This window comes from Eulemur rufifrons, chromosome 18 (assembly GCF_041146395.1).
Source record: "Eulemur rufifrons isolate Redbay chromosome 18, OSU_ERuf_1, whole genome shotgun sequence".
NCBI classification, from domain to species: Eukaryota; Metazoa; Chordata; class Mammalia; order Primates; family Lemuridae; genus Eulemur; species Eulemur rufifrons.
This window is the reverse complement of record NC_091000.1, coordinates 36,150,920-36,165,736: the sequence shown is the minus strand read 5'-3', so window position 1 is coordinate 36,165,736 and position 14,817 is coordinate 36,150,920. Positions and strand designations below refer to the sequence as shown.

The 14,817-nt window shown below is 32.9% G+C and overlaps 1 protein-coding gene across 2 annotated transcripts in view; it reads left to right on the top strand.

Annotated features, from left to right (window-relative positions):
- LRBA (LPS responsive beige-like anchor protein) overlaps positions 1–14,817 on the top strand; it is a 637,829-nt gene that overhangs the window by 81,739 nt on the left and 541,273 nt on the right. For both annotated transcript variants that reach the window (XM_069493475.1, XM_069493474.1), the window contains 7 exons: positions 3,400–3,521; positions 3,613–3,739; positions 4,406–4,525; positions 6,364–6,510; positions 11,814–12,011; positions 12,187–12,320; positions 14,545–14,653. In XM_069493475.1, the coding sequence (XP_069349576.1) occupies positions 3,400–3,521; positions 3,613–3,739; positions 4,406–4,525; positions 6,364–6,510; positions 11,814–12,011; positions 12,187–12,320; positions 14,545–14,653 (957 nt within the window). The remainder of the gene's footprint in view (positions 1–3,399; positions 3,522–3,612; positions 3,740–4,405; positions 4,526–6,363; positions 6,511–11,813; positions 12,012–12,186; positions 12,321–14,544; positions 14,654–14,817) is intronic.

The window sequence follows — 14,817 nt, the reverse complement described above, 5'->3', positions numbered from 1 at the left end:
TGCTTCCTGAAAATGCAACCCTGTGAGCACCCTGACAGATTCTGTGTTAGGTGGAAGCTTTTCTGCATGAGATAACTTAATCTTTGTGACAATTGTGCATGTTACTTTTTTCTAACTGTTTTAGATGTGACAAAATAGAAGCTCAGAGTAGTTGAGAAAGTGCTCAGTCATAGCTTGGGTCAGCAATCGAGTTAAGTACCCAGTTCTTTTAAGCGTAGCCATTTTGTTCTATGAATTTATCTCTCTATTCTTAAGTAGCTATTAGTGTGTTAATACGTTCATATTCTGTCTTTCTGAACATCTTTATCCTTAAATTTCCCTACCTCTGTTTCCTTTGTATGTGGTGTATACAATGATAGTAACTGTTTGAGACTTGTAGGCAAGTTTTCTTAAGTTGTGAGTTCCCAAATTATGTCGGTCTTAGCATTCTTATAAGCTGTTAATCAGTTCATAAATCAGGCAATTATGTAGGATAATGTTTCAAAATGTTGTAGCAGCGTATCATATAATGTATATATATTATTTATGGAAGCTTTTTTATTACATTGGCCAGTCTGTTTAGAGCAAAAAAAGGATTTTTTTAAAAAGATATTGCAGCCTGTTCTTGTTCTGAGCTTATCTTTCATTCATTTTTTACTCTGGTTTTCATAAAATCTTGTTTGCTAGCCAGGCAATATCTGCAGAAAGATAAGAATATATTTTAAAAGGACATTTGTGATATTTGAATTTTACATACACAAACTTTCATTGAAAAGTTTTATTGTTCATTCTTTTCCTTAAAAGACATTTTGGATTTGAAGCTTTACAGAATAACTTTACTTTCTTCTCACTGAGCCTATCATTTGCCTGTAACATAAAAATTGTTCTCATGAGATTAACTATTTTTCATGCATTATGTTATGATTTTATTATTTATAATTCTCTAAGATTGTTCTATGTCCATTCTACTTATCTGCATTTATCTTGAAAGTTGGGCAGTTGAGCTGAACAGCTTTTGAAATTTGTAAAGAATAGGTATTTTAAATATATTTAGTGACTCATTCTTTTCCTTAAACATAGCCTTTAAAAGGAATTTAAAGTATTCATGGATAAAGTCCTCTTACAAAGCTTTCATACCTTCTGTCATTTTCAGTGAGAGAAAACATATGTATACACCAAATATGTATTCTTTTTTTTTCCTCAATGCACCATTCATTTTAAATCAGCCTCTTGAAGTCTCAATAGTGTTATATAAATTTGGCTGTATTATGTTTTTCATGTTTTATGGTGTATCTAATACATATAAAAGAAGGTATGTGTACATATTATATGTGTACATAAATGCAAATGTAAATTATAATAAAACAAAAGCTTGTGTAGTTTGATTTTTTTCAAACAGCTTTATTGAGCTGTATTTCACATACCATACTGTTAATTCATCTAAAGTATATAATTTAATGGATTAATGTTCACAGAGTTGTACAGCCATCCCCACAACCAATTTTGGAACATTTTCATCACCCCCAAAGAAACCCTGTAATCATTACCAGTCACTGCACATTTTCCCCCAGTCCCCCAGTCGTAGGCAACCACTAATCTACTTTCTGTCTCTTCATAATTTGTCTATTCTGGACAGTTCATGTAAATGTAATCATACAGGGTGTAGTCTTTTGTGATTGGCTTTTTTGCCTTAGCATAATGTTTTCAAGGTCTATCCGTGGTGTAGCATGTATCAGTACTTCATTCCTTTTTATGGCTAATGTTATATTGTATGGATATATCACACTTCATTTAATAATTCATCAATTAATGGATATTTGGGGTTTTAACTTTTTGGGCTGTTATGAAAAACACGGTTATGATCTTTTGTGTACAATTTTATGAGTGGATATATGTTTCCATTTGTCTTGGGTAGCTACCTATGAGTGGAATTCATGGGTCAATGTGGTCTTTGTTTAACATTTTTGTTTCGAGATAGGATCTCACTCTGTCTCCCAGGCTGGAGTGCAGTAGAGCAATCACAGCTTACTGCAGCCTTGAACTCCTGGGCTCAAGTGATCCTCTTGCCTTACTCTTCCAACTCTCGAGGACTACAGGCATATGCTACGATGTTTGACTAAGTTTTTTACTTTTGGTAGAGATGGAGTCTTGCTATGTTGCCCAGGCTGGTCTTGAACTACCGGTCTCAAGTGATCCTCTCACCAAACCTCCCAAAGTGCTGGGATTATAGGTGTGAGCCACGGTACCTGGCCTGTTTAACATTTTTAGGAACTTGCAGATTGTTTTCCAAAGTGGCTATATCATTTTAAAATCCCACCAGCGATGTACTGGGGTTCCAATTTCTCTACGTCCTAGCCAACACTGGTTAATATCTGTCTTTTTTATTATAGCCACCCTAGTGGGTATGGAGCAGTATTTCATCGTGGTTTTGATTTGTATTTCCTTCGAGACTAATGATGTTGAGCATCTTTTCATGCCCTTATTAGCCATTTGTATGTCTTTTTTGGAGACATGGCTATTCAGATCTTTTGCTCATTTTAAAATTGCATTTGTGTTTTTGAGTTGTTAGAGTCTTTCATATATTTTGGATGTAAGTCCGTTATTAGATACTCAATGTGCAAATATTTTCCTCCATTTTTGTGGCTTGTCTTTTCAATTTTTTGATGGTATCTTTCAATTACAGTTTTAAATTTTAATAAAGTCCAATTTATATATTTTTCTGTTGTCACTTGTACTTTTGGTGGTGTAATTAAGAAGGATTTGCCTTATCCAAAGGGCTCAAAGTCCTTGTGCCAATACCACATAGTCTTCATGACTCTTTGTAGTAGGCTTTGAATTTGGCAGTATGAGTTCTCCAACTTTGTTGTTCTTTTTCAAGATTGTTTTGGCTATTCAGGATCGCTTCCATTATGTAGTATGATATTTTAAACCTTTAACCAAATGTTAAAACCAATTAAAAAATGTTATGAACTAAACCTCTTCGGTTTTATATTTATAGTTAAAAAACCAACATATACCACGCTTTTTCTTTAACCTTTATCTTTCTAGTCCATCTTTCTCTGTCCTAATACCTTAAAATTTCAGGAACAAATTTTCAATTTGTTGTCACTACCTATCTCTTTTTATTGTTACCTCTTTGGATATGTTCATTCTAAGAAATGAAGCAGACAACGTGCATGTGTCCAGCAGGTCACACTGAATGTTTCTTTCATTTTATTAACATCATTACTATGTATTTGGAAAAATTCAAAAGTTATTAAGTCTTCTTCCAGATAAAGAATTTTCTTTCAGATATTTTAATAGTGGCAAAGTAATATGATGTAGTATAAATACATATAGCATTCTAAAGTCTCATTTTCATGATTTCAATAATAAGGTTTTTTACATGAGTTAATAACTCAAAAGTTTCTTTCCCTTTAGGCTATTGCATTACCACCTATAGCCAAATGGCCATACCAGAATGGTTTTACATTTCATACCTGGCTTAGAATGGATCCTGTAAATAACATCAATGTAGATAAGGATAAACCATATTTATATTGGTAAGTATTTGTATAAACTGATGAGTGTTAATATCTTACTTTGAAAATGAGAAGAATACTTAGAGGTAAAATGAAAACTTATTCTTTATAGTTTCAGAACCAGTAAAGGTCTTGGTTATTCTGCTCATTTTGTTGGAGGGTGTTTGATTATAACATCAATAAAGTCAAAAGGAAAAGGATTTCAACACTGTGTGAAATTTGATTTCAAGCCACAAAAGGTATGTGATCTTACTGAGTCATAGTTATGTTAATAAGCTTTGCTAACCTTCAAAATGCTTTGTTTTGCTGCTGTTCACATAATGAGATAAATCATAACTCTGTTTATATAGTTTCAAAAATCAAGTGTAAATCACTGGATAATGGTTAACCTCATTTGTGTAATAAAAAGATTTGAAATTTAGTCATTTATAGAGTTTTAGGAAAATATAAGGAGAAAATATCAATGGCAATTATTTTAGTAGTTCAAATTTAATATGTATTTGCTTTTGTACCTTAAAATTAAAGTTGAATAGATGGCTCATCAACAAAATGTATAGATAGATGAGTAGGCAGATAGATTAAGCAAATATGGAAAATGTCATCAATTGTGGAGTCTAGGTGGTTGGAAAGAAGGTGTTTGTACTCAATTGTCAGCTTTTGGGGGTTATATTTGAAAATTTTCATAATAGAAAGCTGGAAAAATAGTGGTTAAGTTATTACCAATTGAGAGCCCCCATGAATAGATACTGTTCCAGAAATTAAATATTGAATTTAATAAAGGTATTCTTATTTTATTTTTAGGTTTAATTATAACTTATTTAGTTTTTACTTATCTAAATGGCTGTGTTATTGGAAGAGTCATTATCTTTATTATTATTATTATTTGCTTCTTTTTGCTTCTTTAGTGGTATATGGTAACCATAGTGCACATTTATAACCGATGGAAGAACAGTGAACTTCGATGTTACGTGAATGGCGAGCTAGCTTCCTATGGAGAGATAACATGGTTTGTCAACACCAGTGATGTAAGTAGTTTTTAGAATGTTGCAGTGAAAAAAAATTATTTTTAAAACATGAACTTTTTAAACAAAAAGTTTTAGAACTTGAATATATATTTTGCAAATACCACAGTGGTGGGCTTTTGTAACTGTAATTTAGGTACCATGTTAATTTATTTATTGAATACAACTTGTTAATGTGTCAGATAAAATATTACTCAGTCCTTGTTATAAAATTATTCTGGGTATAGTAAAGATAAGGATTTATAGATACAGTGGCTATATCTTGACAGCATTTGGGTCATGGATCCATTTACCAACATAAATGTGAACTCCGCTGCAGGGCTGTAACCATTTTTTGAATAAGTTGGATTATGCCTACTTATACATTTTGCATATAATTCTAGCTGCTGTAGATAACTATTATGTTATAATATTTTCAGGATTCAGAAAGAGATCCATAGGTTAGAATGAAATTAAAAATGTTCTTATTTTTCTCCTAATCACATTCTTTTTATAGAAAACTTAAAAAATAAAGATCAGAAAAATGAACACAAACTATACTACCCATCCATTAACTCCTTTCATATCCTTTGTTACATGTATATACAAGTATTGCTTAATGCTTACCTTGAGGATGTTGTATCAGACAGACTTAGGTTTGAATCTCAGCTCTGTCATTTATTGACCGTGTGACCTTATTTAATCTATTAGGCCTTAGTTTTTTCCCACCTGAAAATGGGCAGAAAATAGTTCATACTTCAAAGGTTATTGTGATGATTAAATGAGATAATGTTCATAAATCTATTAGTAGAGTGCCTTGTACAGCATGAGTACTCCATAGGCGTTAGCTCTTTTTTTATTACAAAAAAGGACTCAGATATGTATATTGTTTTGTAACCTGTTTTTTCCTAAATGCATTTGTCTTCCAGCCATTATAATAAATAAGTTTATTTTCTAAAATCCCCAGCAACCTTGCAACATAAGCACTATTATAATCTCCATTTTACAGATAAGGAGGGTGAAGCACAGAGATGTTAAGTAACCTGCCATGCTCGGGAAACAGGGATTTGACATGGGTGGTTTGGCTTGAGAACACAGTGTTTACAACTTTTCTGTATTCCCTAATGTCATTACATACACATTTCCCACCATTCTTTCTAATGGTGTCATGATATAAAATGATACTCTTGAAGAGTCATGAAGAACTTTTCTTTTTTCCTTTTGCGTTGTACATGCAGGTTTTTAAAATGTCTTTACAACCTGGACATTATTAACAGGATTTTTTTATGTTACAAGAGAAACACATGCCAGCTGGATTTACACACTCCTTTTGAGAGATTTGTGTCTATTCCCATGACTTTACCCATTATCTATATGTTGATATCTGCAAAAGTTTGTCTTTTCAGCTTTAAGTTCTCCCCAAACTTACAGGACTTTGTTGACAACTGTTTCTTCATCCATATAAACTCCATCTGTAATTAGCTCACAGAAAAGTTTAGTCTATGTCCCAAACCTAACTAATTATTTTCCTCCTTGCTCCAAAGCCTGCTTTTCTGTCTGAATTTTTGGTTGCCCAACTATGAACCTTCAGCGCCATAGTGATTTCTGACTTCTTTTTTACATCCACTTTATTATCAAGTTTTTTTTATTGCAATTTAGAAAACTCATGTTTCTGTAACATCTTTTCTGATCTCTACACCATAAGGAAAAAGAATGAAATGAAATGCTAGATGAATTATTATTTTAATCTATTCAGATATAGTTTAGGATGGACAAAGTATTTATAGCAATCAAGGTTTTTATTATTTCTGGAGTGTATATATGTATTTTTTCCTAATAAAATCTTCTATTTTCTTTCACAGACCTTTGACAAATGTTTCCTGGGCTCATCAGAAACAGCAGATGCTAATAGAGTATTCTGTGGTCAGATGACTGCAGTTTACCTTTTTGGTGAAGCTCTTAATGCAGCTCAGATTTTTGCTATTTATCAGTTGGGCCTGGGATACAAGGTACGTACTTAATATTCACTGCCTCACCAATGATAGTTGAGCTTGATTTGAAGGTGGGTTATGTAAGGTTTTTTGGATTGGCTGGCGCCAGAGAAAGAAAGTCAAGCAGAGTTGAAAGGTATACGTAAAGAGGCTTTATTGGAGCGCTCCCGAGTGGGGGGTAACGAGTCGAGAGAGAGAGAGAGAGAGAGAGAGAGAATCACTGTAGATTTTAAAAGACAAAAGCATAAGATAACTAAATCTTTATCAGTATATTCACAATATAAAAAGATGTAATTTGTGACATCAATAATATAAAATGGGGGGCATAGAGATATAAAGAGTGTAGTTTTTGTATGCAATTGAAGTTGTTATCAGTTTAAAATACATTACCATAACTTTAAGATATTTTATGTAATTCCCCTGGTAACCACAAAGAAAATACCTAGGGAAGAGACACAAAAGGAAATAAGATAGTAATCAAAGCATGTGTTAAACATAAACTAAGACACAAAGAAAAGTTTAGAGTTTATTTGAGCAATTCATGAATCAGGAATCAGGAAGCACCAAACCGAAAGAGGGTTTGAGCAATTCATAAATCAGGAAGCACCCAACCGAAAGAGGGTTTGAACTTCAATAATGAAGTGTAGAGACAAGCTTTTATAGAGTGAATGCAGAAATAAAACAAAGAAAATATTTGATTAGTTATAGGTATAAAGTTGCCTTTTTTGGTCCATCTTGTTAAGTCCCTGGTTATATCATTGTAAGTTAATTGTCTGCTTTTGATTGGTTGTGCTTAAGTTTTGTTTTTCTGTAATACAAGCATTTATAAGAAATGGCCCAAGTTAAGTTTTGCTTATGTTTGCAATTTAAGCAACATTGAGGTCTTGGTCTGCACTAGGGTTTTCCAGGCCTGATCCCTGTTTTAATTTGCTTTAACATATGTCACTACAAAAAGTCAGTGAAACACAAAGGAAGTCAGCCAGAGAAGAAAACTGATAAAAAAGCTATAAGACATACAGAAAACAATTAACGAATGGAATTTGTCCTTCCCTATCACTAATTACTTTAAATATAAACAGATTGACCTCCCCAATCAAAAGACATAGATTGGCTGACTGGACTAAAGAAAAAATAAAAAAAAAGAAAACAAGATCTATCTGTATGCTATGTATAAGAGACTTTATATCTGAGAGGAGACACATAGGCTGACTGTGAAAGGATGAGAAAAAAGATATTACTTGCAAATGGTAAACAAAAGAGAGTATGAATGTTCATACTTATGTAAGACAAAATAAACTTTAAGTCAAAAACTGTCACAAGAGACAGAGAAGGACATTATATAATGATATGAGGTTCGATTCACCAGGAAGATAGAACAGTTATAAGTACATGCACCTAACATCAGAGCTCCCAAATGTCTGATGCAAACCTTGACAGAATTGAAAGGAGAAGTAGGCAGCAACAAAATAATAGTAGGAGACTTCCATAGTCAACTTTCAATAGTGAATAGAACAACCAGACAGAGGATCAATAAGAAACAGAGGACTTGAACAACAATATAGGCCAGTTGGCTTTAACAAGCATATACATGACACTCCCTGCAACAACACTAGAATATGCATTCTTCTCAAGTACACATGGAACATTCTCCAGGATAGACCACATGTTAGGCCACAAAATAATTGTCAACAAATTTAAGAATATTGAAATCATACCAAGTATCTTTTTTGACCACAGTGGAATGAGATTAGAAACCAATTGCCAAAGGAAAACTGGAAATCCACAAATATGTAGAAATTAAATAGTACATGTAAAAACCATTGAGTCAAAGAAGAAATCACATGGGAAATTAGAAAATATTTTGAGACAAATAAAAATGAAAACAGTATGTCAAAATTTATGGCATTCAGTGAAAGCAAAACTTAAGAGGGAAGTTTTTAGTGGTAAAGGCTTACATTATAAAAGAAGAAACATCTTAACAACTTAACTTTACACTGCAAGGAACTAGAAAAAGAAAAACAAGGAAATCAATGTTAGCAGAGGGAAGGAAATGATAAAAACAAAGCAGAAATAAATGAAATTGAGACTAGAAAAGCAACATAAAAAAATCAGTGAAATTAAGAGTTGGTTTTTTAAAAAGATCAAAAAAATTGACAGACCCTTACTAGATGAAGAAAAAAAGGGGACTCAAAATCAGAAATGAAAGAGGAGATATTTCTGATGTCACAGAAATAAAAAGGACTATAAGAGGCTACTGTGAACTATTAAATGCCAACAAATAGGATAACCTAGAAGAAATGGAAAAATTTCTAGAAACATACAACCTACTAAGACTAAATCAAGAATAAATTTAAAAAATCTGAAAAGACCTATAGCTAGTAGGGAGATTGAATCAATAATAAAAAAACATCCCAGAAAGAAAAGCCCAGGACTAGATGGCTTCACTGGAGAATCCCATCACACGTTTAAAGAAGAATTAACACCAGTGCTCCTCAAACTCTTCCAAAAAATTGAAGATGAGGGAACACTTCCAAACTTACTTTATGAGGCCAATGTTACCCTGATACCAAAGCCAGGTAAAGATATACAAGAAAGAAAACTGCAGACCAATATCTGTGATGAATGTTGATGGAAAAATCCTCAATAAAAATACTAGTAAACTGAATTTAATAGCACATTAAAATAATTATACACAATGACAAGGTAGTATTTATTCCTGGAATGCAAGGATTGTTCAACATATGAAAATCAGTCAATGTAATACACATTAAGAGAGTGAATTACAAAAACCACATGATTATTTCAACTTAGACAGAAAAAGCATTTGACTAAATTCAACACCTTTTCATGATAAAAAAAAACACTGAACCATCTGTGAACAGAAGGAAACTACCTCAACATACAAAAGACCATATATGAAAAGCCCATAGCTAATGTCATACTCAACCATGTACAACTGAGAGCTTTGCCTCTAAAATCAGGATCAAGGTAAGGATTTATTTGTTCTTGCCATATTCAACACAGTATTGGAAGTCTCAGCTAGAGCAATTATGTAAGGAAAAAGACATTAAAGGCATCCAAATTGGAAAGGAAGAAGTAAAATTATCTCTTTATAGATGACGTGATTTTATATATCAAAAACCCCAAAGATTTCACCAAAAACTGTTAGAACTAATAAATGAATTGTGCAGAGTTGCAGGATACAAAATCAACACACAAAAATCAGTTGTGTTTCTATATATTTAATACTAACAATGAACAATTAGAAAAGGAAAGTATGACAAATAATCCCTTTTACAATAGCATCAAAAAGAGTAAAATGCTTAGGAGTAAACTCAACCAAGGAACCAAAAGAATTGTACACTGGAAAGTATAACATGTTGCTGAAAAAATTAAAGAAGACACAAATAAACAAAAGACATCCTGTGTTCTTGGAGTGGAATACAATATTGTTAGAAGTCCATACTACCAAAGCAATCTACAGATTCAGTACAATTCCTATCAAAATCCCAATGGCATTTCTTACATAAATAGAAAAACCATCCTAAAATTCACATGGAATCTCAAGAGACTCTCAATAACCAATCTTGAAAAGGAAAAAACAATATTGGAGGCTTTACACCTCTGGATTTCAAATTTTATTGCATAGTTATAGTAATAAAAACATTGTTGAACTTGCTTAAAGATGGACATACAGACCAGTGGAACAGAATAGAGAGTCCAGAAATAAACTTTTGCATATATGGTTAAATGATCTTCTATAAGGAGCCAAAGTTGCATATTGGGGCAAGGATTGTGTCTTTAATACATGGTATTGGGCAAACTGGACATCCATATGTGAAAGAATAAAGTTTGACCCTTACTTCACACCATATACAAAAATTAGCCTGAAATGGATTAAAGACCCCAAAGTAAGACCTAAAGCTATAAAATTCCTGAAAGGAGGAAAGCTTTGTAACATCAGATTTGGCAATTCAAATTTGGTGTCTTGAATATGACAAAAGCAACAAAAGCAAAAACAGACATAATAAGATAATGTCAAACTTAAAAAGTTTTGCACATCAAAGGAAACAATGAAGAGAGTGAAAAGGTTACCTACAGAATGGAAGACTATCTTTGGAAATCATATATCTGATAAGGGGCTAATATCCAGAATATATGAAGAAGTCCTACAACTCAACAACAACAAAAAATAAATTTAAAAAATAATTTTTTAATTTAAAAAATGGGCAAAGGAGTTGAATAGACATTTCTCTAAAGAATATATAAAATAGCCAATGAGCACATGAAAAAATGCTCAGTATCACTAGTCATTAGAGAAATGCTAACTGAAACTACAATGAGATATCACCTCACACCCTTTAGGATGGCCACTAAAACAAAAACAAACAGTGTTGGTGAGAATGTGGATAAATTGGAACTCTTGTGTACTGTTGATGGGGATGTAAAATTGTGCAATTGCTATGTAAAGTAATACAGAGTTTCCTCAAAATATTACAAATAGAATTACCATATGATCCAATAATTCCACTTGTGAGATATATACAAAAGAATTAAAAGCAAGATCACAAAGAGATATTTGCACACCCATGTTCATAGCAGCATTATTCATGGTACCTAAGAGATAGGAGTAACCCAAATGCCCATCAGCAGATGAATAGATGAAGTGTGATACACACACACTGGAATATTACTCACCTTTAAAAAAAAAAAGGAAATCCTGTCACATGCAACAACATGGATGAACCTTGAGGACAGTGTACTACGTGAAATACTCCAGTCACAAAAAGACAAATAGTGTATGATTCCACTTATATGAGGTGTATTTTATAATAGTCAAACTCATAGAAACAGAAAGTAGAATTGTGGTTGCTAGGGGTTGTGGTGGGGGAGTGGGAAATGGGGAGGAGTTCAATGTCAATAGAATTTCATATTTGTGAGATATAAAAGTTCGAATATAGTTATTACTGAATTATTCACTTAAAAATGCTTAAGGTGGTAAGTTGTATGTTATGTGCTTTATATCACAATTTTTAAAAAAGACAAAATACAAGAAAAAAAGACAGTACACCCTATGAAGCACAAAGTTTTACATTTTTTAATGTAAGGTTTTAATGTCAAGTTCACTTGATTTCCATTACAGCTTTCAAATAAATTTATCCCATTATAGAAGTAAACAGTGAAGGGTCCTCTTATTTAATATTGCTAGAAAAATTATCATTGATATGTCTCTTTAAAATTTTATATCTGTGGTGATTTGTATCAGATTTTCTTTTCATGATACACCAGTATATTTTAACTGTTCTCTTTTTTATTCTTAGGGTACGTTTAAATTCAAAGCGGAAAGCGACCTTTTCCTTGCTGAGCATCACAAACTTTTATTGTATGATGGCAAACTCTCTAGTGCCATTGCCTTCACATACAATCCAAGGGCTACAGATGCCCAGCTGTGCCTGGAATCATCTCCTAAGGACAATCCTTCAATTTTTGTTCATTCGCCACATGCACTCATGCTCCAGGTATTTAAAAATATTTTAAATGATAATTTTTGGATGTATTATTGAGGTATATTTAGCAGCCTTTATTAAACACATGGAATGTCACATTTTAGTGTTCCTGTGTTTACTATTGTGCTTTCTAATTGTTTTGGAAAAGAAAACATTGAGATCTCTACTGTGCTTTTTATTTTACAAGGATGTGAAGGCGGTTCTAACACATTCTATCCAAAGTGCTATGCATTCAATTGGAGGAGTACAAGTGCTGTTTCCACTTTTTGCACAGTTGGATTATAGGCAATATTTGTCTGATGAGGTTGATTTGACTATCTGGTGAGTGCCTTTATTTTTTTCTGTAATTTGGTGTGAGAGTTACTTTCATCACTATTGAGCCACACAATACCTTATTTGCCTTTGAAGTTTGTTGTAGAGTCAAAATAGTGTAAAGAAATTTGTGAACTGTAAATGGTATTACAAATCCATATCAATTATATTGGTATTACTTGAAATTCTTGTTTATCAATAAGAAATATGGAAGCTTGAAGAAGCCATAAAGTTGTTTTAGAATAAATTTATAAATATCAATAATGGAATTATCAAAAATGAATACATTTTTGTCTAAAGTTTTAACTTCAAAATGTTTAAAATTCTCATTTGGCAGTGATTTATTATGGAAATTTAGCTTTTTATATTTTAATTATTTATTACTGATTGCATGTGTGTAATTGAAAGCTAAATTTTAAATGGTGTTATATGAGGTGATTTGGTTTTTTTAAAAAAATTAGATTATACATTTCACACATTTTGTTTCCTTTGCTGTAGTGTTGAGTCTAAAAAAGGCAGAGGGAGGCATAGGAATTCTAGGATAAGTTATAAAATGTGGGAGATGTTTAAATGAATTTCTCATGGCTGTATAGTCTAGTGAAATTATGTATAGTAAAATAATTGTTTCATTTATTTGAGAAATTTAAATGAGTTTTACATTCTCCCATTTTGAAATTCTCCCTTTAATTTCTGCTTTTATATCAATACATATCTTCATGCCTATTACCAGTGTATATAATTAATGATGGAATAGTTTTTTCCAGATTATTTTTAGGCAACAGAACTTCCTTTTTTTTCCTTTTCAAAAAAGTAACAAGGTATTTGTCAACTATGTTTTAAAACATCAAAATTAAATTACCCTTGACATATTAATACTTCATAGAATTTTTTTGGTCCTGCTCTAACAAGGCTGCCTGCCTGCCTTCCTTATTTCCTTCCTTCCTCCTTCCTTCTCCTTTCTTTCTTTCTTTATTGGAATTGTTGGCAGTTAAAGCACTGATGAAGGAGAAGATTGGCTGCCAGTCATGCTTTCTCTTTTTTTTTTTTGTGGGAATCTCTCAGAGCCATTGAGAAGGCGGCAACAGCTGATCTTATTCCTTTTCCTTTTCGGTGTCCCTAAAAATTATGGGTTGCAGTCCCTATTCAATTTTAAGTCTTAAGGACTGACTGGAGAATTATGATTTTGTTTTTTGGGATAGTGAACAAACTTCTTAAATTAGTGTTCAAGGCCTCAAGTTTGCCTCCAAGTTAACTTTACTTTCTTATCGTCCCCTTCATGTACCCTCTGTTCTATTCAAAGTAGGCCAGTCTGGACCCCTAACACTGCAGTCTCTAACCTCCAGGCCGTGGCCTGGGTACCCGTGGCCTGTTAGGAACCAGGCCGCACAGCAGGAAGTGAGCGGCAGGCAAGCAAGCGAAGCTTCATCTGTATTTACAGCTATTCTCCATTGTTCTCATCACTGCATAAGCTCTGCCTCCTGTCATATCAGCGGCAGTATTAGATTCTCATGGGAGTGCGAACCCTACTGTGAACTGCACATGCGAGGGTTCTAGGTTGCGTGCTCCTTATGAGAATCTAATGCCTGATGATCCGAGGTGGAGCTGAGGTGGTGATGCTAGCTTGGGGAGCGGCTGCAAGTACAGATGATCATTAGCAGAGAGGTTAGACTGCACAATAAATGTAATGCACTTGAATCATCCCCAAACCATCCCACCTGCCCCCTACCCACCCTGGTCTGTGGAAAAATTGTCTTCCATGAAACCTGGTGCCAAAAAGATTGGGGACTGCTGCTGTAACATATTTTGGGGATCTATACCTTAGTCTGTTTGCTCCACTATCTTTTCCCTCCTTTTGACCCTTAACCCTTTAAAGTTGAATATACTTGCTTATCTAAGTTATATCTATTCTTTAAGGCCTTAATATATATTTATTAACTATTTCTGTTGTTTTTGGACATTGCTCATTTTTCTTTATATCATGCATATTTGTTATGTTTCTAAGTAATTTGCCGATTAATATGTTTTGATAAAGTATGTGAAATAAATATTTGAGTAAATTCTAATCCTACATTAAAAATCTAGTTCTGATATAATGTTAGAGGCAGTTTTATTGAAACTTCAATTGCTTTGAAATGGAGAACTTTCTATTAAGGTAAATGGAAGGCTACATCTATCTAACCTAATTTTTAAAAATACGTTTTTTCAAACCATTGCCTTTTTTTTTTTATTCTAGTTCAACCTTGTTAGCTTTTATCATGGAGTTGTTGAAGAACTCAATTGCTATGCAGGAGCAGATGCTTGCCTGTAAGGGCTTCTTGGTAATAGGATATAGTCTTGAAAAGGTAAAGTATGAAATAATTTTGCATTTTTGATTCTTAATTTGCAGGCCATGTACTTGTTCTTCTAAGTGGCTAAGGCATCCTGTCTGCAAATATGTCTCCTTGGTTATAGAAAATTACCTAAATTAAAATAACATTTTGTTGTTGTACCTTGTCTCTTCTATTAA